We start from the raw sequence: 23,531 nt of genomic DNA, 5'->3' as shown, positions 1-23,531 counted from the left end.
CCACGCATTTTGAAAACCACAGTGTTTATTGTTACAAATGGAGGTAAACCAAGTTTCTTGCTCAGAGCTATCTCACCAGGAAAGTAAACGAAATGTTCCTTCCTTGTTTTTTATGATGAGAACTTTGCTCATTAATTTGGAAAGTGCCTCCTTCCCCTTTACAGTAACACAGGGCCCCCTTCAATGTATTACACTGAAGGGTGGCTTTCGGAGGTGGTGTGGGAGACAGCATCGGTCTGTCCAAGCAACAACAGTGCACCCTCACCTTCTTCCAGTTGTTGACTTCCTTGCTGGTTTGTTTCTAGTCCCCTGTTAAGAGGGCATTGTCTGTCCCATTGTCTTCCAGCTCTTGGAGACAAACAGGTCCCGGCTCTTAGCAATGGTCACCAGGAGGCGTCCCACGTAGTAGCCGTTCACCTGCCCTACGCCATCATTCTTACCCATTGAAAGCAGGAATGTTAAGGAGCCTGGAAAGCAGAGACAGCTTAAATTAAGCAATTTCAAACCTAAATACCAAACCATACTCCATGTAGGTGCTGTAATTCTGCTGGCCCCAGCAGCCTCCTCCCCATCCATGTGCTGCTGAGCGCAGTAACCCATGTGCTGTGTGACAAGGAAGGGAGCAGGCCCAAGGAGAACAACTTGCAACTCTCTCCTTTCTACCATCTGTTCTACTTCTATGAGATTGCCTTGTTCGTTCCCTCTTTTCAGGAGGCATCAGCCTTTCAGAAAAACTGAAGGCTAGCTCTAATCTCCTGATGGTGTAACAGGAGATGCCAGGCACTTCTCTTGCTTTAGAGCTGCACAGTGGAAGGATTTGGCTGACTCTCTGTGTAGTGTAGAATGACTTTGTCCTCCCAGGAGGGAGTCCAAGAGGTAAACAACAAAATTTAAGTGGAGAAAAAAAAAAGTAGACTGGACAACCTTTAAAAACCCAGCAGCTGTCCAGATATCTCCCATCCATATGGAACAGCTTTCACGATAATTACAGTAAGTATTTGCAAATCAGTTGCTTATCAATGAGACCCATTACCTAGCTAGATTTTTTTTTTGACTAGATTTTTCAGTTTGTGCTTGTTGTATCATTTAAGGGGAGAAGGGAGGAGACAGTCAAGTCCTCTCCTTATTTCTAGGATTTAATTGGACAGTAAGGAACTTGAAGAAAAGGAACCAAGACTGATGAATGGCAGACACCCACCAGTAGATTAATTAGGAAGATGTTAGTGAAGAAAGGACGTGTTCTCTACCTAGACTGACGCACGTAATTAACTTCTGCAGGGTCTTTGGCAAGAACTAAGATAAAGGCTATATAGTCAACCCCAATTGTGGGTTCCCCCACCTATAATTAGCACCCCATGCAAGTTATGATGCATACGTGTTAAAACGTCTGTTCCCTGCAGAAAAGCAGCTCAACAGCTAAAGCCAGTTGCTAAGAGATGACGTTACCTGGCTGGTAGGTTTTAAGCGGCTTGTGTGTCAGGCTGTTGATGATATTTGTCACCACGATGTTGGCGTGGAGCCCAGCGTGGTAGGCCATCTTGGGTTCCTTCAGGTCTGCACAGTCCCCGATGGCGTAGATGTTCTCGTAGCCTTCCACCTGGAGGTGCTCGTTAACGCGCAAAGCTCCATTACTTGCCAGCTTGTCTCCTGCTTTGCCAAACAGTAAGTTTTCAGGTTGGGGTTGTGTGCTATGCCTAAGACCCCAAAATGCTGATATTATCAACATGTCATTGACACAAAGAGGGGAGTTAGTTTTTCGTCCTCTTATCTGCATCACACAAGAGATGCTTTTTGCCTTGCTGTAGTTAATTATTGCACATTCTGATACAACGAATTATCCTTTGATATGTCTGGGAACATGGAATCATTCAGATCTAGCGTACACAGCCTGAGAAAGGGACTGGGTAATGGTCACACCACTCCATAGCTGTAGTGGGCTGTAAGGGACTCAGACTGAGGGTGTATTACTGGAAAACTGATCTGCTGAATGCCCTGTGGCACTGATTGTGCAGCAAGAATGCCAAATGTGCTGAGCCTGTTTGTGCTCAGAACTCTGCAAGCGCATTATCTGGGAGGAAATCCTGGCCTTGACGACAGGAGTTGTCACCAACTTCTAGGTGTAATCTGCCTGACGCTGAACTAGGACACTGAGGTTCCTTGCAGGTATTAGCAGGAGGAGCCGAAGAAGATGGTGAGTCTCGTCATCTGTAAGTTTCTGGAGGTCATGTTTCACAATTAAGTATTTAATGTGATGTTGGAACATTTGCTGTGTCATGGAATAACCACTGCAGGTTGTGTAAGTTTGATTTCTAACCTCACGGTACTCAAGTAGAAGACACTGAAGAACTATGTTGCTTTTCCACGCACGGTGTTTTTCACTTACCAAATGCAGAGGCATATGCTGAAGAGTTGATCTTTATCCCCGTGCACAGGACCACCATGTCAACAGCCACCTCTGTGCCTTTTTCTGTCCTTACTACCATGTCCTTCTGGAACTGGTTTGTTGTGAGGTTTTTCACGTTGCTTACCCTTTCACCTGTTGGGACAGAGAACCCTGGGTCACAAACCTTTACTAGGCTGAAGGAGGAGCAGCTTGTAGATCTTCAGAGGCGGTAAGTCCATACCTAATAGGAGGCGCACTCCTTTCTGGAGGAGAATCTCCTTCACCTCCTGACGGACGCTATGGAGCAGCTCTGCATCAGCTAGTGCAATTTTGGAGTGAATGAGGGTGACCTGTTGGGGACAAAATAGCAAATGGGGATGCAGGAATGGGCCAGGACACCACATATGTGGCAGCAGCAATAGACAGCTTCCTTCTGTCCCACTAAAATGCCCAAAGAGAGTGAGCTTGGTGAAGGGCATCTAGTGTCAAAAATTGCTGGTGACAGGCTGTAAGGGTGCTCCCAGAAGAGGAGGCAGTGGGGAGGAAGGTTGGCATTGCATTTGAAGCTCCTGATTTGCAGTGATCTCCAATACCTCCAGCAGGCCCAACAAAGAACAGTCTCAAAAACAAGGTAATGTAACTAATGTGCTGCTACCTCTTTGGCTGGGTACTCTGTTTTGATCTCTGCAGCCATCTCGACACCAGCAGCTCCACCTCCCACTACCAGGATGCGCTCAGCTTTCTCAATCTTGAAGTAAAGAAGAAACCGATGTTATGAGAGAGAGGTTTTGTGCAGGAAGCCAGGTACCTTCAGCTGCTCTGCAAGCAGACCCTTCTGATGTACGGCGTCAGCCTAACACCAGTAAAACACCTAGTTTGTTAGGAAGAAACAAAAATGAGAACCCCATGTATCCTCCCTGTCTATACTGTAATACTGTTGCGCTTTTCAGGTCTCCCCTTGTGCAGATAGTGCTTCCCCCACGGCGTGCAGAACACCAAACGAGCTAGCTCATGCTCCTTGTCCTACCCCTCCAGGCACTGTGGTCTCCTTCTCAGACACAGATAGCTTCAGCTACCCATGGTGGCATGAGCTGAACTAAGGCAGGGAAGGCTTCCTGGGAAATAAGTTGATTCCTCACCTCCTTAACCATGTCTTCATAGGTCTGGATGGCGCTTTCCATGTCGATGACTTTGTTGAACTTCCCAGGGAATGGCCCATTGCTGCCTGTTGCAAGAATGAGATGGGAGTAGTGAAGCTCCTGGGAGGGCAGAAGGTGGAACGGGATGTTAGACTTTTAAAAAGAGTCTGAACTACCACAAGCTTACAGGCAATAACCTGGTATTTGTGTCAGTCGCTGAAGCTGCCATCACAGAGGGCTCCAGAGATCAGCTGGAGCTCTGAGTTTGGAGTCCGGAGGGACACGAATAACAGACTGACCTCCCACCTTCACCCTCTTCTGAACAGAGGTGAGATGCTCGGGCTGAGAGGAGTTCCTGGAGCTCCTTCCCTGTGTTTATTCCTGTGGTTAGATAAGGATCTGAGCTCCAGGGTTAATTGAGCTCTAAATCCAGCCCTGAAAACAAAAGCTTATCTGAGCACCAGGTGGGATGGAGTATTTGTGGCACACCCCTATTGCAGCACAGATCTAGGCCGTTGGTTGGGGTCAGGTATTTCAGCCAGGCCAAGGGGCGATCAGATCAGTGTTCTGCCCTCTGAGCGGGGGGCAGCACATGGGTCAGGGCCCAGCCGAGCAGCATTCCCAGCTCATCTGACTCTGGGGGCAAGGTCTAGTTTGTTTTTCCCAGGGCACAATTCTGCCCAGAGCACGCAGACGTGCAGTGATGTGCGCACCCTCCCTCCTTTGGCAGAGTCACGCTCCTGTTCCCATTTCCAGGCACATTTTCTGTGACCAGGCGCCCTGTGATCCTGCTCATTCTGCTCCCTCCACTGCCAGAGGACCCCAAACACAAAGAGCTGCCTGCAGCCTTATTTCCAAGTTCCTTCTCCAACCAAACCAAAGGTGGCGTGGGTTTGGGGTACTGCCTTCCTGCAGCCCAAACCCAGCCGAAGAAAACCCGAGGAGGAGAGGCTCGCAGCACACCCTGCTGCAGCCTGACGTTCAGCGTCAGCAGGCGATCCCAAAAGGCTGCCAGCTTTCTGGTGATGAGTTCTCGCACCACCCACCTCACCATCGCTGAGCAGGACCAGCTGCCTCGCGGGGTCTATGCCGACAACCTGGCCTTGTCGGAAGCTGTCGCCAAAGGTGATGGAGTAGGAGATGAAAGTCTTCCTGGCAAATCCTGTGGTAGGGGGAGATGGTAAGAAAGAGATCTTCCTCCATGTGGAGGTTTAACAAACCCCACAAGGTTTTGGCATCATTCTGACGACTGTTCCTAGCCCTGAAAGCTGAATTTCCCCCCTAAATCCCCAGCTCCTGGAGAGGTTGGGTGAGCCGGGTGCCCCAGACAAGACCGAGCCTGTCCCTGACTGAACTTCGTCCCATGTGCCCTCACTGCTGAGCGAGGCAGCATTTCACCCATGCCACCCGTTTGCTCCTTCCACCCACCGAGAGTTTCACTTCAGTGAACTTCTAAGTTCTTGAAGAAAAATAAAAAAAAAGAGCATCTGGATAATTATGCCTCATTTTTCCCATGAGCCATGGGATTAGCTTAACACAGACGGTACGTGGGACCTCCCAGAGCCAAGTGTTTGTTTTCCAGGTGGAAAATGTCAAACATTTCAGCACGGCAGGGGCAGGGGAGGCCCCTCCAGTGTCCTGCTCCTCGTTATTCCCCTCAGGGCCCCGGGGTGTGGTACAGGAGCTGGCCGCGAGGCAGCAGGCCCACAGCACTCACGCTGCTCGCCTCTTACCGCTCTCCACGGAGGCCCGCAGGGCAGCGACGTTGTGATGGAAAGCATCTCTCATATCCACCAGCACGAAGGGGATGGCCCAGGCCTTCAGCTGGCTGGCGGCCGCCGTGCCCCCGAAGCCACCGCCGACGATGACGACGCGCACGGAGTCATCCACCGACAGCCGGGAGCCCATGGCAGGGGCTCGGCACGGGGCCGCTTGACGCTCCTCTTCGGGGTGAGGAAGGCTCCAGCGCAGCACTGCTGGGGCTGGCCCGCCTCTTACCCGCCCTCTGACTCAGCACAGCACCCCGCGGGGCGTGCCGAGCCGTGCTGAGCCATGCCGAGCTGTTCTGAGCCATGCCGAGCTGTGCTGAGCCGTGCCAAGCTGTGCTGAGCCATGCATCCCTGCAGCTCCGGCTGCAGCAGTGTTTTGCAAGCTCCAGGCCCCACCTGCAGTCCTCAAGCTCCTTGGGCTACAAGCATGTTTTAAACGGTTTTCCCTTCGGGCTGAAGAAGAGGTTTGCAGTGAAAAGGACGCCCAGACCTCAGAAATCGCCCCCGAAGACTTTTGGCTCCTGCGGCATTGCGGATAAATATAGCTGGCCGGCCCCGTGGTAATTATAGCTCCCGTGCACACTGCTGGCAGAGCTGCCCCACGCTTGATGTGAGGGTTTGGAGGCCGCCTCTGCTCCTCCTTCCTCCTGCAGCACCCACCAGCCCCATATCGAGGTCTGGAGCACTCCCCCCAAACCTCACCCGCGGGGACGGAGGAAGGAATTTGCATTTTTTCAGGAAAAACGGGGAGGTGGGCCCCGAGCTGAGCTCGCTCCCTGAGGGCTGGTTCTGCCCGTTGACTGTAGGTAGCCAAGAGGCAGAAAATCCCAAATCGTGCCCACGCTTTGGGGTGGAGCAGCATTTTCAGGGCGTCCTGGTAGGATGCTGCGAGGGAGGCAGTGTGGCCGCCAGAGGGTGCAACCAGCTCGGCGTGGGATGGGGACGTGCTGGGTGTCCTCCATCGCAGGGAGGCTGACAAAGGCCCTGCAAGCATGGAGGGTGCCAAAAACCTTAATTAGGGATATTTGCACCGGACCTGCCACAAAGCAGTCACTGTTCCTGCCCTATCTCTGCTGGACACAACGCACATCTCCTAAACCTGCCTCCAAGACAAAGGCAAAACATCCCCGGGCATGGCCCTGGGTGGGTTTGTTTTTCCTCTGTGTGCCTTCAAGTTGAGCCAAAGCCGGTGGCAGGGGCAGCTTCACACCCCAGTGAGGTTTCTGCTCCCGGGCAGATGGGGTGATCACAAGAATCCAGTTTAATACCAGAAGGTCAGGGCCACCGTTGAAAAACAAGGGGAAAAACTTCTAAGGCGGTGAGCTGGAGATGCACCAACAAGAAAGACAAGGCCAGCAGCACAAACAGGACCCAGAGCAAACAGCGGAGGTAAAAGGGGCCTTTGCGACCAGCTCGGGAAACCTCACGTCGAGCCCCAAGCAAATGGGGAAAAAAGTCTGACTGCTCAAGGCAGTGTGGTCGCGGGGAGCTCTCTGCACAGAGGTGTGTGCTCAGCGTTGGCCAACGTGGTGTTTGATGGCATTTATCCGGCCGTCTGCAAGCAGATGGCTGCAGAAGGAGCTGGCTAGCTTCAAAGAGGGTTTGTCTCTCTTGTTTGTAAGGGAATAGAGCATAGGGAAAGGGCTCCAGGAGATGCTTGTCCCACCTCTGGGATGGCCCAGAAGCGGTGAGTTTAGCATCACATCTTGTGGGCCGGGGGACTGCCTCCTGCCCTCCTCTGCACGTTCACAGTCCCCCCGTCCTGCTCTGAAAGCAGGCGTAGGGGTGAGAGATGCTTTCCTGGAAAGGTGCCAGCGTTTCCCGAGACGTGATGGAAGGATTGCTTTCGGCCAGGCCTGTCTCCGTGTCCTCCCCTAATCAGGTTTGGTTCAAGTCCCTCTGAGTGTGGGACTGTTCCCTCCGGGAAGAGCTCAGGATGCTCAGGTCCCATCTGTCCCCTCACCGACGTCTCCGCTGGGAAACCAGGGAAGACCTCTCCCTGGTGGAACACAGGTGGTTCAGGACTTAAGGACAGCTCTTAGGAAGCTCTGGTCATTCCCGTGTGCCGCAGGGGTCTCTGCCACCACCTGGGGTGGAATTGGGTTAACCCAGGGCAAAGAATTGCCTGGAAAAAACAATTCAGGCCAGTTCCCGGCTGCTCTTAAACATCAACACTGTCTGTTTTTTACCTTATAAATAAAATTTGCTTTCAACGAGAGTCAACAAGGCTCTGCTTTATTTATTCCCTCTCCAACCACGCTCATTTTTTCATTTCCAGTTCCTCAGTGACATCAGCTGGAGAAGCCCAGCCGCTGGCCGCCGACCACAGCCCTTGGCACCAAGGCCACCTTGTGTCGGTCAGGCTGGGCAAAATATCCATGTGCATTTACAGGCAGATCCCACGTGGAAAAAAAAAGGGATTCAGGTAAAAAAAGGCAAAGCTCATGGCTCTCTGCATTTCAGCTGGGCTTTGTATTGCACGAGCAGCTGTGGGGAGCTGGGGTCACAAAACATCCCCCTGTTCCTGGTGGTGAAGCTCCTCTCTTGGAGGAAACCCTGCTCCAAAAACTCCACCAAATGCCTTTGGTTTTCGTGCAGTGCACATCTTCACTGGCCCTCTAGAGCCAAAGTTGTGGTGGGTGTTAATTTAAGCAAAACGCTGGCTTGTGGGAATTCATCACTTGTGGTGCTGTGATCCAAGCAGGTGCAAAGATCTCAACCAGCCTTACCCAGGACGTTTTTTATGGGATTTTTATGGGACCTCACTGGTCCTGCAGCACAGAACACGAGGCTCAGCACTTGGGTGACATCTTTCTCATATGGGACAAAACCGGTGCTGTTTTTGGTGGCGTTATTCCTCGCGGGGTGCCGGAGAAGCAGGATGTGTGTCTGTGGTCGGGTTTTTCCTCAGGAATGGGAAGGGAGAGGTCTGGGTTTCAAGAAAGAACAGCTTTCACCCCCGAATTGTGGGGCGTTTTCTTCCCCCTCCCCAGGATTTCATGGCAGTGAAAGCACAACGTGTAATAAAACCGTGTCCTTAAAAAAATCGCCCTCGCAGACAGGCAGCCTTTGTCTGAAGGTGTAATTACAGGATAAATATGGGATGCGGACCAAGAAATGCGGTCTGGTCAGGCATGCAGCCTCTTTAAAAAAAAAAAAAAAAAAAAAAAAAACACAACAGAAAACAAGGCTGTCATTTAATTCTGACCTGTCCATGTCTGCTGCAGCCCCCAGCCCCTCGCCCTGACCGTAGGGACCGCGCTGAGCCCACCACGGGCAAGGCTGGGCCTGGGCAGCAGGGTGGATGGGGCACACGGTGGCTTGGCCATAGGTTTGCTCCTGGTCCCGGTGCAGAAATCCCCTCCAATAGTACTGGGGGATTAGCAAGCCCAATCCCATTAACTCGAGCTGGAGCAGGAGAGGAGAAGGGGACGGGGGGTTAGGAGGGCCGGCAGGGCAGCAGGGGCTTCTTATGTTCGAGATAAACCTTGTGCCAAGCTGGAAAATGGCTTTTTAAAATTAATTTCCAGGCTTTGGCTGGTGGCCCTGTCCTCCAGCATGTGTCCCCTCACTGGGCTACCTGCAGAAAGTCTCCCTCTGGTGACACTAATTGCCAATTTTCCCCCATTTTCCCCGAAGGACAGCTGCGGCTGGCTCTATGGGGGCCTGAGCCAGCACTGGGACGCAGCACAGTTGCAGGCACTGACCTGTTTAGGGCAGGTTATAAAGGGGAGGGAGCAGCTCTAGGGCATGAAATAAAGAGGGTTGTTTGGTTTGGGGTGAGCCTGAGCCTTTTGGGAGTTGTTTTATTTCATAAAGCTTGGATCCTTCCCAGGGAGGGATTCTTGGTGTTGGTGTGGATGCAGTCTTCTGGCACGGCCCGTGTGAGTGGAGCAGGACCCTCAGGTAGGTCCTCAGGCTGAAAACGCGTCCTTTTTCCCCCAAATCCGTGTCCTTAATGGTACGGAGAAGGACCAGAGCAAGGCCTGGTGGGGCCAAGGGGAGCAGGAGGTGCACCCCATTGCACCTGTGGCATCTCAGCCTGGGGGCTGCTGGGCACCATTACTGTCCTCGCATGTGGTCTCCCAGTTAGGGGCCAGTTAAAGCTCTTGCAGCCAACTGGGTGTGCTGGGAGGAGACCTCAGCACAGCCTGGGGCTGTGGGGAGGTGACACAGGCACTTTGTGTGACAACTTGTGGCTGCTTTGGCCTCAGGAGGAGCTGTGTGCCTGGCACTGCCGAGCCCCAATTCTGTGTGGGAGCCATGGCTACGTGCCCCTAACGAGAGCAATTAGCCACTGCAGCGATCCGCACGGGCTGGGGGCACGTTTCCTTTCTGTCCTGTGACACTTTTGAGTGGAAGCTGGAGGATCTCCAGGAAGAAATGCTCCTGCTCAGTTGGAAATTACAGGCTGGAGCCAGCACAGGCTGCGGCTGTGCAGGCAGTGCGGTGACGCAGGTGAGAGGGGCTCGGAGCCCTCCCCTCCGCCTTAAATCAGCACGGCTCCCCCTGCCCTGGCTGCTCTCCCTGTATTTCCCCTGGCTGCTCTGCCTGTCCCTCCTGGGCCTGGCTTTGTCCCTCCCTGCCCAACAGGGAGGGATGGGGATGGGGACGCTGCCGTTCGTCACCCTCTGAAGCCCTGTTCCCAGGGCTGCCAGCCAGGGATGCGTCTGCCCCCCCTGTTTTGTGAAGCCCCGTTTAATTTGAGCTGTTTATTTGCTTCGCACAAGCCCGGGCCAAAGCAATGGGTACTCTTACACAGAAAAGACCTTGTTCCAGCCTCCAGCCTTCCCCTGCTGTATGCTCCCAGGAGTTTAAGGCTCAGCTCCTCCAGCATCTGCCCCTCCAGAGCAGAAACCAGGCTGCTTGTCTGCTTTCCCACCCCGGCGTGCAGGATAGGGCCCGTCCATCCATGGGGGCAAGGTTTCCCCCCCCTGTCTTTGCACAACAGCCGTTCCCATCCCGGCGTACAGCTGAGCCTGGCCACCCGTTGCTTGCCCAGCGGGAGGCTCCCAAACAAAACCCTGCTCACTGGGGGAGCCGAGGCTGCTTCTCCATGCACAGGGTGAATGAGGAGACCCATCCAACCCATCCACATCAGCATTTTTCATGCACTGCTCGGCACAAACCTTGCTTTTGCCTCCTTTCCAGAGCCCTTCAGCATCCAGCACCCCGGCTCCGTCACATATTGAGGCCAGATGCAAGCGGAGCAAAAGGAGGAAAAGGAAAAACCCCGGCTGCTGCAGGAGGATGGCTGCCGACGGCTCTGGCATGGCTGCTCCCTGCGCTCCTCAATGCCGCCTCTGTTCTCTGCTTTGGGTCAAAAAACGCAGCTTTTGTGAGCTCGCCGAGCCGCGGCTTGCTGCCGGAGCCCGGGCGGTCCCAGCGCTCTGCACCGGCAGGAATAGAGCCGAGCCGGCGGCAGCTGAGTTTTGCTTATTTATTTTTGCTTTTGTCTAAGGGGGCTGGTGGCCTCAGCGAGCCGCGGGTGGCCGTGCTGGGCTCTGGGACAGCAATGGGGACCCCTTGCTTTGCCCCCCGAGGGTCCTCGGTAGCTGCCAAGTCTCCTGGAGGAGCGATGGGCTCTCCAAATCCTGCCTGTGGCTTATGGGCCACATTTATGGGGTGGGGGACTGGAGGGGATGAACACCAACAAGACAGGAGATGCTTTGGAATCTGCTCCTTTGTATTATTATTTTTTTTAAATTTTTAATTAAGTCAAGTGAAACAGCTTCCAGCAGGTGATGAGGTTCAGCTGCTCCAGGGCAAGCAGCGGGCTCCAGTGAGCATCCTCGCCCCGGTGTGAGGTTGTGGCTGGTGCTTGCTGATGGCAGCATCCCTGCCTTGCTGTGGCCAGGGTTTTTTGGGGAGCTGCATCCCCAGTTTGCCTCTCCTAGGACTCTCCCATGGGCCACAATCCCCCTGCCTCCGCTGTAGGTGTCCCTGTTTCTCTGCAGCACATTGTGCTGGTCTGATTTTTTGGGCTTAGCTCTGACCCCTGGTGTAGCTCCCCCTCTTTTTCACATAATAAATAAATAGATTTGCCCTGCAACCCTGGTACACAGAGAAAAAGGAAGAAAACAAACTCAAAAACAAACAAACACCCTCCTGAACCAACACTGAAGAGCACAAACCCGAGAAGCCACCTCATCTTGCTGCTGGCTGGGGCTCTGCGGGCAGTTCCCAGTCTGTGCTGGTGTGAAGGCACTAAACCAGTAAGGCCTTTGGGGTTCGGGTCCCTGCTGGTGCTGGCACGCTGTGCCGCTGGTGCTTGGTGTGGCACTACTTTGGGCACCACATCACGCGTGGCCACGGGGCAGCAGCGCTGCTTTCCATGTTGAATCCCATCCAGGAGTGCTCCCTGACTGCAACAGCGGCATTTGGAGGGCGCAGTGTGGTTTTGGCAAGCACCCAGGCTGCACAAACCTCCCAGAAAGTCACCCCCGCATGGGGTCTGTGGGTTCCCGGCTGCGTCCTCCGGTTCCCCGGCTCAGTGGCTCCTTACAGAAAGGAGCTGGTGCCATTTAAGCTGGTGCACGGGTCAGGTTTTGCTGCTGGCCCCGGGGTTATCCCTTGTGCTCAGCTTTTCTGTCTCAGGGTCGCATCCTTCCCCCTTCCACGGGGAGCGGAGCTGATGCCGGAGCACCCCCGCTGCCCCTCCCGAGGAACCCATCGGTGTGGATGCGACGCGGCCCTGGGGCTCGGCGTCGCCGGGATGCTCCGGTCCCCAGCTCCGGTTCCCCCCTGGCGTTACGTGACCCAGGAGGGGGGTCCCTCCTCCAGCAGGCTGAGCGAGCGGTTCGTCAGCGCCTCGGGGCTGCCGGCCAGCTTGTAGCCGAAGAGGCGCATGGCCGGGGCGCAGGCGTCCTGCACCACCTGCGCCAGCTTGAAGGGGATGCTGAAGCGCCACTTCTCGAACTGCTCCGAGGAGTTCTTCTGCGTGGAGTAGATGCCGCTGCCGTCGCGGGGCGCCTGCGTGTTGGCACGGATCCACTCCTCCACCTGGGGCGTGGGGCGGATGCCGGCGAAGCGGTACATCTCCTCCGCCTTGCGCAGCGGCGCCCGCGCCACGTCCTCGTAGCGCACCAGCATGTAGCGGCCCCGCAGCCAGCCCGGCCGCCGCAGCCCCAGCTCGGCCGACAGGCGGATGCTCTCGCAGTTGCCCCGCAGCCTCTGCACCTCATCCTCCTGCAGCGGGGCCGCCCCTTCGGCCGCCCACTTCTTCCAGGTCTCGTACTTGCCCGAGAAGGCCACCATGCGGGAGGCCAGCACGGCACGGGGGTCCCGCACCAGCTGGATGACGCGCAGGTCCAGCCGGGGGTCCTCCGCCAGCGGCTGCAGGAACTCCAGCTGCCGGATGCGCACCGTCTTCAGGGCCACGTGCTGCTTGCGCCGGCACGCCTCGGCCGCCAGCGTGACGTTGAGGGGGCCGCAGCGGCGGTTCTTGCAGTGGTACTTCTCGAAGACCTTCTTGACGGCCGGCGTGCAGACGGGCTCCTCGCACAGCGAGCGGCTGGAGCCCCGCCGGAACATGAAGGGCGTCAGGTGCTCCTCGGGCGCCGGGGAGATGAAGCTCTCCAGGATGTAGAGGTCGCAGAGGAAGAGCTGCTGCAGGACGTCGCGGTACACCAAGGCCGACCCCACCGCGTTGGCGCCACCTGGCTCGAAGGTGACCGTCCTCTCGATGTGCCACAGCGGCTCGAAGAGGTAGAAGATGTTGCCCTGCTGGTTGAAGAACTCCCCGACGAAGGAGGAGCCGGTGCGGGTGGTGGCCATCAGCAGGATGTGCCGCCGCGGCTCCGGGGGGACCGTCCCCCCTGTTGCCAGCCCCCCGGCCAGCTGCAGGGTGACGTTGCGCAGCCGCATCCTCAGCTGCGAGAAGGCGGCGTCCAGCTGGCGCAGTGAGGCCAGGGACCCATTTTCAGCCGGCATCGGGCTGGCCTCCGTGTCGTTGGCCTCTGCCAGCGCCTGCGGGGACTGCTTCAGCTTGTCCGACACCCTGCGGGAGAGCGAGCAGAGCCTGGGGCTGAGGCCACCCCTCCATCCCCCTAGGGGTTTTGGGGACCCCCTTGCGCTTCTCCCTGCAGGACCTGGGGTCGCCAAGCACGCAGGGCAGGTGGACAGAGGGCTAAAAGCAGGGGGTCCCGTGCTTCCTACCTGGAGATGAAGTTGTTCTCCTTCTCGATGATGACCAGACCCACGACGAACACCAGCAGCACGGCGTACTTGCTCCTCATCTTCAGGCAGTGCAGCACCTCCCGGAGATCCTGGGGCAAGGAGGATCTCCTCTCCATGGGGAGGGAGAGCTGGGAAGCCGGGGCTTCTGCGTCCTCTCAACGTCCCTCCTGTCCTCAGGGGAGCCCCCGGCTGGGCTGCCGTTGCCCTGCGCTATCTGCTGGGCATCCTCTGCTCCTCAGCATCCCCCTCCAGGTGGCCCTGGCCTGCGGGGGCAAGGAGGGGACACATCAGGGCCTTCCCCTGCACTCGCTGCTCTCTCTGGCAACCTCTACATCTGGAGAGCCCATGCCGAGGGCCTGAAGGCAATTCCCCTGTGCTGTGCGAGCAAGAGCTCGGCAAACGCCCTGTGCTGTAAAAACCCGTGGCGGGAGCGGAGGTGGGGGCTCCTTTTATCGCTTCCACCCCGTGCCCAGCAGCTGCTGACAGCGCCGCTCTCCCTGCTCCCAAAATAAATCTGCCGGAGGAGACCCCTTCCCGCACCTCCTCCTCCTCCCAGCAGCGCCGAAACCCAATGCCTGCCAGCTGCCTGCCTGCTGCCGGCCAAAAATCCCCCCCTCGGCAGGGGGGCTCGCTGGGCCAGGCGCTCAGGGCAGGGGGCAAAGGTACTTTTTGGGGAGCCGGGTGGCTTCCTACCGCGGCATGCTCGGGGCGCGCGGCTTCCGTCTTCCCCTGGGTCTCAAAGCGAAAGCCGGGGGGTTTCCAGGAACCGGACGAAGGCGGAGGGCCCCACGTGGCCCGACTCTCCATCACATGCTGTGCGTGTAAACCCCTGCCTTTCGTGCTCCTGGTGCCTGCTGCCCTGCCAAAGCGCCCGCCTCTGGAGCACTGCGCGCCCGCTGCTGCCCAAAGCCTTCCCGTTGCCCCGCGAAGCTCCTGGTGCCCGTGCAATGACAGGGGTTGGAGTATTTCAGCAGCCCAGAGGGGAAATTAATTATACAGACCCTGGCAGAGGATGCCGGCCGCTCCCAGGGAGGCTGCCAGGGGAATGAGTTTCAGATCTGTAATCGCGAGCGCTGGGAAGGCGGCTCCAAGGGTCAGCGCCGGCGCTCTCAGCGCTGCCAAGCGCCCTGGGCACAGCCAGCCCAGGATTTCCCCCTCTCTAATGCCCACAGCGGACAAACCACAAATGATCCACAGACCAGAAATTATTCAACGGGACTGTACAGAGAGCGATTTCCAGCAAAACCCCAGATTTGCAGGCCCAGGGTGGGTGTAATTCATTAAATACAGGAGTGGCTGCAAACGGACGAGCCGCTGGGTCCCTGAACCCTCGCAGGGCTCAGCCGTGGGGCCGGGGAGGCACAAGGGGCGGGCAGAAAGCACGCCGAGCCCCGCACGTCCTGGGGCTTTGCTGGTTTGAGAGCAGCGAGGAAGGGGACGCGGTGACCCGGCGAGGTGGCCGGGGGCTGCTCGGCGTCCTCGAGCTCTTCCTCGCTGGGGACCGCACGGCGCAGCCCGGCCGGGGCAGGAGGAGAGCCACAAGCGGCTCTTTGTGCGGGGAACAGAGGGGCTCTGTGCACGGGAGAGCCGGGACGCGGCTGCAGGGACCCGGCTCTTCCCAAACCCAAAGAGCTTTTCATTTCAGCGTGATTTTTCCGAGCACCATGCAGCGGGCGAGGGGCGATGCATGGGGCCAGCCCTTCCCCATCCCTCCTCCGGCCGGCAGACAGCATCCAGGGCAGGAAAGGCGTTTGTGGGCTCACGGGGAAAAGCAGCCGGAGGTGTGACTGGGTGAAGTCACATTTTCCTCCGGTGACTCAACGGGCTGAGGATGAGTTCCCAGAGCCGGTAGGCGAAGCGTCGGCTCGCAGCCAGTGCCCGGGACCCCTCTGGAGCACTTCGCTCCATCGGGTTGGGAAAAGGACCCAGCGAAAGCCTTGGTTGGAACAACAAAGAGAGCAGGCGTGCGGGCTGATCTGCTCTTTGTCTGCAACCCGTGCAGAAAAAAAAATAATCACAACAAACTGGCTCCCTCTGTATTTACCAACTACTTCCCCTCCCGAGGCTGGGAAACCCAATGGTTTCCCCGCTCGCTTTCACCTCAGAGGGGTTGTGCTCCTGCCCCTGCCTTTCCTCCAGGTCCAGCAGCTCGCCCCCCCGGCCGGCTCCTGTCCCCCCTGAGCCAGGGGAGGAGGCAGCGGGATGGAGGCGACGGAGCGTGGCACCGCTTCGCTCTGGCCACCGGCTGCTCCCTCCGGTGTTTTTCGCTCAGAGGTACTTTTTTTTTTGCTCAAAAACAACACGTGTAATTCAAGTTAAAATAGGAGAGAGAGAAAAAAAAAATGTCAATTCCTACGCTGTTTATAAAGTTGCCCAGAATAGCCACCAAGCCTCAGCCAAACCGGGGCCAGCGAGGTGCCCATTGGAGGAGCAAGTCGGTGCTACCAGCCCAAATTTGTGGCCAGAATGGGGTGAGTTTTCCACCCCCTCGGCTGGTGCCCGAGGAGAGCTGTCTGCTCCCAGCCCCGCTCAGCACCCCGGCCGAACCCAGCACCCCCGCGGCTGCGGCACGCTCGGGGTTTCACCCAGCCCAGCAGCGAGTGGTGCCCAGCTACCCAAAAAATCCCCAACTCGAAACAAACTCCTACCCCAAATTACCCAAACTCGAACCAAACTCGCTGGCAGCCGCAGCCAGCGGCCGGGTTTTTCGGCACCACCTGCAGCTGGCGAGGGGCTGGCGAGCAGCAGGGGGATGCTGCGGGCTCAGGCCGAGCTCAGGGCTGCCCAACGGTGCCGAGATGGGGTCCGGCCACCAGACCCCACGACCACTGGCCACACGACCCCAACGGCCCCTGTGGCCACCTAGCCAGTGCCCACAGCCCCCCAGCAGCCCCCTGCCACTAACTTGCCAGCGCTGCCCATGGGGCCGGATGATGCAACTCTGGGATCGCTGCAGGAAAAGTTCCCCCCGCGCCGCCCCGCTGCTTCCCGGCCAGGAGCGGCTCACCCCGGCTTTGCCTTCTTCCGGATGCATCCATCTCTCTCTCTATAAATATATATATATTTTTTTATTCGCTGCCGTCCCCCCCGAGCTGCCGAAGAAGCTGCTTGGGCGGGGGTCCCGGGGACACCCCAGGCCCGGCGGGGGCTCCCTGCCTGCAGACAAAGGCGCGGCCGGAGGCAGCACAAAGGCGGCAGTGGCGGAGCCCTGGAGCCGCCTCCGAGGGGCTGTGGGGGGCGGCCACGGAGCCCCCCAACCCCCCAACCCCACTGGTCCCAGGAACGTGCCTTCCCCCCTCTTTTCCCTTTCCCCTTCCCCCAACTTCCCACAACTCCCCGTCCAAGCCCCCCGCTGGACCCAGCCCCGGATGCCCCTGCTGGGTGCTGGGACCCCCCAGGGACCCCCCCCCGGCCAAGTGTCCCCCAGTGCCACCCTCACCTACCCCCGAGGGCCCAGTCCTGCCGTGCGGGAGCGGGGAGGGCGGCGGGTACCCTGCTTTTCTTCACGGCGCTGTCATCCTCCCTCCCTCTCTTTTCCCTCCCTCCTTCCCTCCCTCCCTCCTTCTTGCCTTCCTCCCGGGGTGCCGGAGGGGGGAGCGGGGCTGGGGCGGGGCTGGGGCCCCAGGCCATCATCCCGCAGTGCCAGGGCCAGATCCTGCACCGTGCTGAGGAACGGGGAGCTCGGGGGAAAAGTTTCTCTCTGTGCCACCCCCGTCCCCCCGCCGATGCTCCCTCTCTGTGGCTCTCGCCGGCTGCTTCTCGCCCCCCCACCTCCACGACCACCTTCTCCCTTTCGGTATTGCCCCCCTCAATGCACCCCCAAGACCCCGTGTTGGTCACCCCAAGACCTTGCACTGGTCACCCTAAGATCCCGCACTGGTCACCCCAAGACCCCATGTTGGTCCCCATGTAGGGTCTGTAGGTAGCTTTGTGGCACCTGATGGTCCCCGTGTGCCAGGCAGGCGATGCAATGCGCACAAGTGCCCTGATGAGCGTGCCCCTTTGGGGAAGTGCTGCCCACCGTGGCCCATCAGGAGGGGACCAGCAGCTCCCCCTCGGTGTGCACGGGCTGTCCCTGTCCCCGCAGTGTGGGCTATAATATCCAGGTGTATGGGACCAGCAGCTCTGGCTTATGCGTGGAAATTTGTGCGTCCCCCTCCGAGCTCCATAGGGAAGAGCCAAAAGACATCTGGAGACAGATCCAAAAAATCGGTCCCCATAAGATATTTCATCCTCTTGTGCATTCCCAGCATAGTTTTTCCGTGGTGTTATGCAGAAACACAAGTTTTATCGGTGTTTGCATGTGATGGCCCGTGTAGCTTGTTAGTGTCTTGCTACTAACGAAGGCAATGAGCGTGGGCCAGCACCTTGCTGGCAGCAGGAGGTGTGGGTGTGTATGAAGCCACGGAGCAGGACAGCCCTGCCGCAGCGGTGATGGCACCACCGGGCTCCTCTTCCCAAGGCTTCTGCTGGTGGCTCACCGAGCATCCCGGCCCTCGATGGCATCAAACTCTTCCAGCTCGTTTTGTGCCCCCGGCCCAAGCTGAGGACGCGGTGGTGGCCATGTCCTGCTCTGCCGGATGGAAGCCTGGGCTGGCCTTTGCTCCATAAAACGGGGGCAGAGCCTGCCTGGCGGCTCGCCTTGCGGACCAGAGGCTGCCCAATTCCGCCCTCCGCCCTCCCGGCACCGCCGCTTGGCTGCTCCCCTCCGGGGTTTCATTTCCCAGGGGGCCACGATGTGGCTGGGAGGCTGGAGGGGGGGGGGGGGGGCTGTCCTGCCTTTGTCCCAGGGCTGCACCCGGCTCCTGGCGGCTTTGTCTCGCCAGGGGGGGCGCAAGGACCCAGGCTCCCCCTCCAAAAACCCTCCCGCAGCCGGCGGCGGGGCCGGGCGCGCTCCCGGTGCCGCTGCCGCTGCGCCCCCGCGCGGCCCCGCGCCGCGATTTCTGTTCCCGTTTCGCTTCTGCTTCGCCCCGAAACCGCCCAGGGTGAAACAGGGAAGTCGCCGAGCCCGGGTTTTGTGCCTTTATTTTTAGCTGTTGCTCATCGCGAGCGCTTTCCCGACCTAAAACAGCGATGCTCGTGGATGTTGCGAGAGGGGAGACGGTGGGATGGCAAAGCTCGGAATGGGGACACCGGGAGATGTCCCCTCGTGCTGGGGACACCCGGCCAGCCCAGGCTGCTGCTCCCCATCCTCTGCTCTGCATCCCCTTCGTGGTGGCCTTCCCGCAGCGGGTGCTCGCCCCCAGCAGGGCCACCAAGCCGCGGGGCGATGGGCCTCCAGATAACCAATTTCTCCTATTTTCAGCGTGAGGAAGCGGGCAGGTGCCAACTCCAAATCGGAACCGAAAAAGCAGAAGACGGCGATTCCTCTGGCCGGCAGTTGCCAGAGGTCGTTTGCAAGCTGGGCCAGGCACATCCAGCCTCGTCCTTGCGCTCCCATTTCCTCCAAACAAGGGGGTGGGAAGCCCTGAGCTGTCTGCTTTGTCCTGCTGAGTCTCTGGCACAGAGGAAAAGGTGAAAGGGGGATCACACGCAGCCTGCGAGCACATTTCTGCCTGTGCCAGTGGCTCTGGAGCTGCACTGCAGTGCCAAAAGTGCACCTCTGTAAGGTCAGGAGCATCCTCCGCTGGGTGAATCCACGTCCCCCTGCTCTCTGCACAGACAAATGGGGACAAGTCCCAGCCTGGGAAAGCCTGGTTAGGATCAACCAAACAAAACGTTCCCTCCCTTTGCCTGATGCTGGGAGATGGACCCGAACCGATAGCGGGCTTTTCTTTCTGACCAGTCTGTGTACAAAGGGAAACCCCCCAAAAAGGGGCTGATCGCCGAGAAGGGCACCAGCTATGTCTGCTCTGAGCCTTGGCAGGGGTAGAAAGGTGTGCAAAAACATGACTTGTCCAATTTTGTGCCCTCCGAAAGAAGGAAGTGAGAACCGCAGAGCATCTAGCAACACCTTTTACTTAAATGTGCTGAGCACCAACAAAACCCCAGGGGTGACACCTCAACCTCAGGTTTTTGGGTGCTTCCATAGCAGGCCTCTCTCTATCTCTCTCTCTTATTTTTACATTGTTATTGATGAAGAAAACATGCTAATTGTTCAGAAACTTTGCAGATGATGAAAGGATGGTGTGAGTGAAAATAAATGACCGGTCCCTCAGACATTCACCATCGCCCAGGAGGAGCAACATGCTGATACACCCTTCAAAAAAAGCCAGATGGAGGCTTGTGCATTTAGGAACCGAAAATACAGAAGCAACGGGGCTGAGGCAGCAGGGCAGCCCCCTCCAGCATCACTCTGGGCAAGTTTTAATTCCAATCATTGCTGAGGACCCACAGAAACCTAATCAGACAGACCTCCAGCCATCCTATCCCAAAAAACCCTGCAGGCTCGGGATTGCCCAGCTGCCTGCAGAGGGACCTGAGCTCATGCTGGCGCGTGACTGCCGCTGGTTCGCTTGGCTGCCAGGTTTTTTTGTGGGGGTTGATGCTTCCCAGAGCTCAGCCCCTGTTTGCAGAAGGACAGAGGGTGCCTTCGGACAATCCCTCGTAGTCGTACACAAAGATAAGGCCTCCGCCTGGAAACCTTGGCTACTTTGAGATAACCAAATCCTCGCTGTTCAACCCACAATCAGGGCACCAGGGCCTTTGAAGCTTCGCTCACCATGGGGAAGGGCCTTTCTGAAGAAAGGAGCACCAGGACAGATAAAGAAGAGGGAACCAGCGCCTGGAGACTCCACCGGGGCACCCACAGGGCCAGCCAAGCCCTGTGGCTGGAGCTGTGGGAGATCCTAGAGGTGCAAGCCCCACAGGTCTCGCAGGCAGAGAAGGCTGTCTCCAAACGGGCTGGTTGGGGCAGGCGATGGGGAAATCTGGAGGCTTGTGTCAGAAATCACTCAAATTCCTCCTATCTCCTGATTGCCCCAGGCAGCAGCCGGAAAACCAAACAGGAGCAAAAGCCGTTTGCTTTCTAAGCTCCCTTGTGAAATAGGAGCAGCTCAAACCTGATAATCCTCTTAAAAAAAAATAAAATGGAAAAACAGTTTCCATATCTCTCTGGGTTAATTAGCTCTCATTTGCAGGTCTGTTAGCAAGGACTGAGCGTGGCTCTGAACCTTGTCCAACTACAGGAACACGGCGAGAGCAGTCGCAGCCCAGCACGAAAATCCCAACCGGAGGGGAAGCAGCTGTGGGGTGGGTTTTAAGGGCAGCTGCCGAGGGTCCTGGTGAACGGACAGGGGAAGCGAGGCGGTTTCTTTTCCTCCATCCGGTGCCATGTGCCTGAGGAGTCACTCTGTGGTCTTGCACAAGTGGTGGCTTGGAGCATTTTTTCTTTTCTTTTCATTTTTCTCTTTTCCTCTGGCTCAGCCGTGCTTTTGTTCTGGGGCTGGCTGGGCTGCAGTGCCCAGGGTTGGGACTCCTCCGCCTCTTCCCCCCCTTCCCCGGGGAAAGATAAGGGGGTGTTGTTCCTCCTTTGACGTTTGCCCTGGCAAACAAAGCTCAGCAGAACGGTGAGCGTAGATTGAGCAACTTTGTGCTTGCAGCTGAGTCTGCACAGGCGTGCGGTGCTGACCCCCAGCTCCGTGACCTACAAAGGGAGGGTTAAAACAAGTGGTTATTGAGTGGTTCAGTTCTGGGAGGGGGTGATGAGCAAGTCTCAGAGATGCCCATCAGGTGACAATCATGAAAAATGTGATAACCACGGAAAACTGGCTGGCATTGTGTCATTAGTCACTGCGCTGCTGTGGAATCCATAAAGCATCCCTGTCGTCCTGTGCTTGCCACAAGGAGATGCTCTGGCATTTCCCCGTGTTTCAGCACAAACACGAGGCTGGATGAATAAAACCGGGGTGTAAGTCCCTTACACAAGCCCTGGTAGCTTTTTGTCCCCTGCCATCTCGCCTAGTTTCTCTGCAAAGCCCACAATACTTGGGGCTTTTCCTTAAAGCTGTGGTTTCTGGAGTCCCGTGACTGTGCGATCACTTCTGTGTCAGCTGAACCGAGGCAAAGCAGATTTGTTCTGTGCTGTGAGAGGGCTGGATTGAAACAGCCTGCGCTGCAGCAAAAGCCCTGAGAGCTTCCACGTGTAATCCTGGCAAACCTGCAAAGCAGAAAGTAAATAAAAGGAGCTTGGCCCCATGTTTTGTAAAAGCTTCCTGATTTATTTTATTTTGGCAGGTGGGTTTTGCCCCTTTTTGGCTGGCAGTAAGGAAAGCAGAGCAGCAGGGCAGTGGCCTTTGGAGCTGTTGGTTCTGCGTTGAGCTGAGACCACCCAAAGGTGATGGGCAGGAGGAGGAGGAGGTGGAAGATGAGGAATATGTTGCCTGTTACCCTGGAGCGAAAGCACAGGAAAGGGGAACATCAGGCTTTGCTCCGTAGCACCCAAGCAATGCTCAGCTCAGCTCACTGAGGACCAAGCCGAGTGGAAGTAACTCTGCACGAGAGCTCACTGAAAGCCCTCTCCCTCCACTCCACACCGAGAACTACACTGAATAAAGACCCAGGCAGGGTCCCCCCTGTGTCCCCACTCAGCAGCATATTCCCAGGGGTGCATACAAAAAGCCAGGTGTTTGCTCCTGCATGCTGGTGTGGGCATGTGGGAGCTACAAACAGGATGCTCGGGGTGATTTTCTCTTTTTTCTCCCCCTAAGCTTTGAGGACTCGCGCTAAAAGCTTATTTTTGCAGCAGTGTCCTTTCTGAGAGGGGTTAGCTCTTAGAAATGGGCTGGGCTGGTTTTTAAAGGGTTCAAAGTTTATTTATTTATATATTTTTAAATGGAGTTGATGCATTAAAAGCACCTTCTGAAAAGTGGCTCTTCGGTGGAATAAATGATGCTGCAAAGAGCTGGCTGCTCTCAAACCGTGGCGAGCTTCAGTGCAACAGCACAACGTGGCTGAGGCAGGGCAGGATTTGGTAACTGCACTCTTCTGTTTGTCCCTCGCTTTTATTGAAGAAATCCCCAAAATCAAGCCTGCTCGTTTTATTGGAGGGGATCTTAGCTCCCAGTAAGCAGCTGGAGTCACCTGGTTTAAATCCTTACAGAGGAAAGGGAGGAAAAGGGGCAGCGCTTCCCGGGGAGCTGCTTCTGTAGGAGTGCGAATGGGAACCAAGGCGTCCAAAAATCTCCCTCTTTTCCTTGGTCAGCTTTTACTTTCTGATATAAATTTTTTAACACTATTATTAATTCTTATTTTATTTTCTTCCTGGGTAACCTCGATGTATGTTTCTCATGGTGTTTTATTTTTCTTTTGGTGGTTTGGTTTGGTTTGGTGGAGGGGGGAAGTAGGGTTTACAAACAAACCCGTGACTTAATTCTCCTTTCCATTTATATAAAGAAAACTGCTTCCCCTTCAAAGGCTGTTGCACACCAGTAGCAGAGGTTTGTCTGGCTGCATTCTTACTGCTTACAGCCCTGGAAAGATGACACAATGAGAGCAGAGATGGGAATTTGCGCTTTTATGCAACTCCTTTGAAGCATGGGCTTTACAAGGTGCTGTTGAAATATTGATTCCTCTGTATTTATGAAGAATCATCTGCTTTTCTATCGACTCTGTTGTGCTTCCAGGTCTTGCAAGCACCAGTCAGAAATCCTGGGTCACGAGGGCAAAGCATTTATGGCTGCTGTCCCTCGACCCTGTGGCTGATCTATTTGGTTCGAAATAGCAGTGCAGTGTGCTGGGATATGCCCTGCCTTGGAAGAATGGTGTAATCCCAGCAAGCAGTACAAAAATGCTGGAGAAACAATAAAAAGAAATAATCAACTTTTAACTAGAATGAAAAGCACGGGGTAGGACAAAGGACATGCTGAAATGAGAACTCTCTGCAGAGATTTGAGGCTTTCTCTGTTATGCTTTGCTCGGAAAATCCGGTGCACTTGATGTGACCCCTTTTGATAATTGAGTTGTTGAACGTGGGAAGGAGCAGGGCTGCTGTGCCAGCAGCACTAACTGAGCGCTGCCAAAAGAGGATGGTCCTCAGCTGCCTGCACCCCGTGCTGCCACCAGCGTTCAGACAGCAAACTGGATCCAGGCTCAAAAACGGCCTGAGGAGAGGACTGGGTTGCT

At 56.5% G+C, this 23,531-nt stretch overlaps 2 protein-coding genes across 7 annotated transcripts; both read right to left on the bottom strand.

Annotated features, from left to right (window-relative positions):
• Window positions 1-7: 7 nt before the first annotated feature.
• AIFM2 (apoptosis inducing factor mitochondria associated 2) lies at window positions 8-5,528 on the bottom strand. 2 transcript variants are annotated; one of them, XM_035537148.2, is made up of 8 exons: window positions 5,256-5,528; window positions 4,569-4,684; window positions 3,523-3,642; window positions 3,039-3,131; window positions 2,625-2,733; window positions 2,384-2,536; window positions 1,447-1,650; window positions 8-467 (listed from the first exon to the last, which is right to left on the bottom strand). In XM_035537148.2, the coding sequence occupies exons 1-8, from the start codon at window positions 5,428-5,430 to the stop codon at window positions 313-315; spliced, it is 1,125 nt and encodes a 374-aa protein (XP_035393041.1). In that variant the 5' UTR covers window positions 5,431-5,528; the 3' UTR covers window positions 8-312. The 2 variants fall into 2 exon arrangements, with proteins under 2 accessions (XP_035393041.1, XP_035393050.1); XM_035537157.2 differs by having other exon boundaries at window positions 1,447-1,647; window positions 5,256-5,525.
• A 5,431-nt stretch (window positions 5,529-10,959) lies between these two features.
• On the bottom strand, window positions 10,960-17,026 carry CHST3 (carbohydrate sulfotransferase 3). Of its 5 annotated transcripts, XM_050711955.1 has the most exons (4): window positions 16,913-16,938; window positions 16,477-16,515; window positions 13,449-13,732; window positions 10,960-13,290 (listed from the first exon to the last, which is right to left on the bottom strand). In XM_050711955.1, the coding sequence occupies exons 3-4, from the start codon at window positions 13,583-13,585 to the stop codon at window positions 12,042-12,044; spliced, it is 1,386 nt and encodes a 461-aa protein (XP_050567912.1). In that variant the 5' UTR covers window positions 13,586-13,732; window positions 16,477-16,515; window positions 16,913-16,938; the 3' UTR covers window positions 10,960-12,041. The 5 variants fall into 5 exon arrangements, with proteins under 5 accessions (XP_050567912.1, XP_035396644.1, XP_035396655.1 ...); XM_035540751.1 differs by lacking the exon at window positions 16,477-16,515 and having other exon boundaries at window positions 16,913-17,026; XM_035540762.2 differs by lacking the exon at window positions 16,477-16,515 and having other exon boundaries at window positions 16,909-16,989.
• Between the last annotated feature and the right edge of the window lie 6,505 nt (window positions 17,027-23,531).

This window comes from Cygnus atratus, chromosome 7 (assembly GCF_013377495.2).
Source record: "Cygnus atratus isolate AKBS03 ecotype Queensland, Australia chromosome 7, CAtr_DNAZoo_HiC_assembly, whole genome shotgun sequence".
Lineage (NCBI taxonomy): Eukaryota > Metazoa > Chordata > Aves > Anseriformes > Anatidae > Cygnus > Cygnus atratus.
Note: the sequence above shows the minus strand (reverse complement) of the source record. Positions and strands in the feature narration are given on the sequence as shown.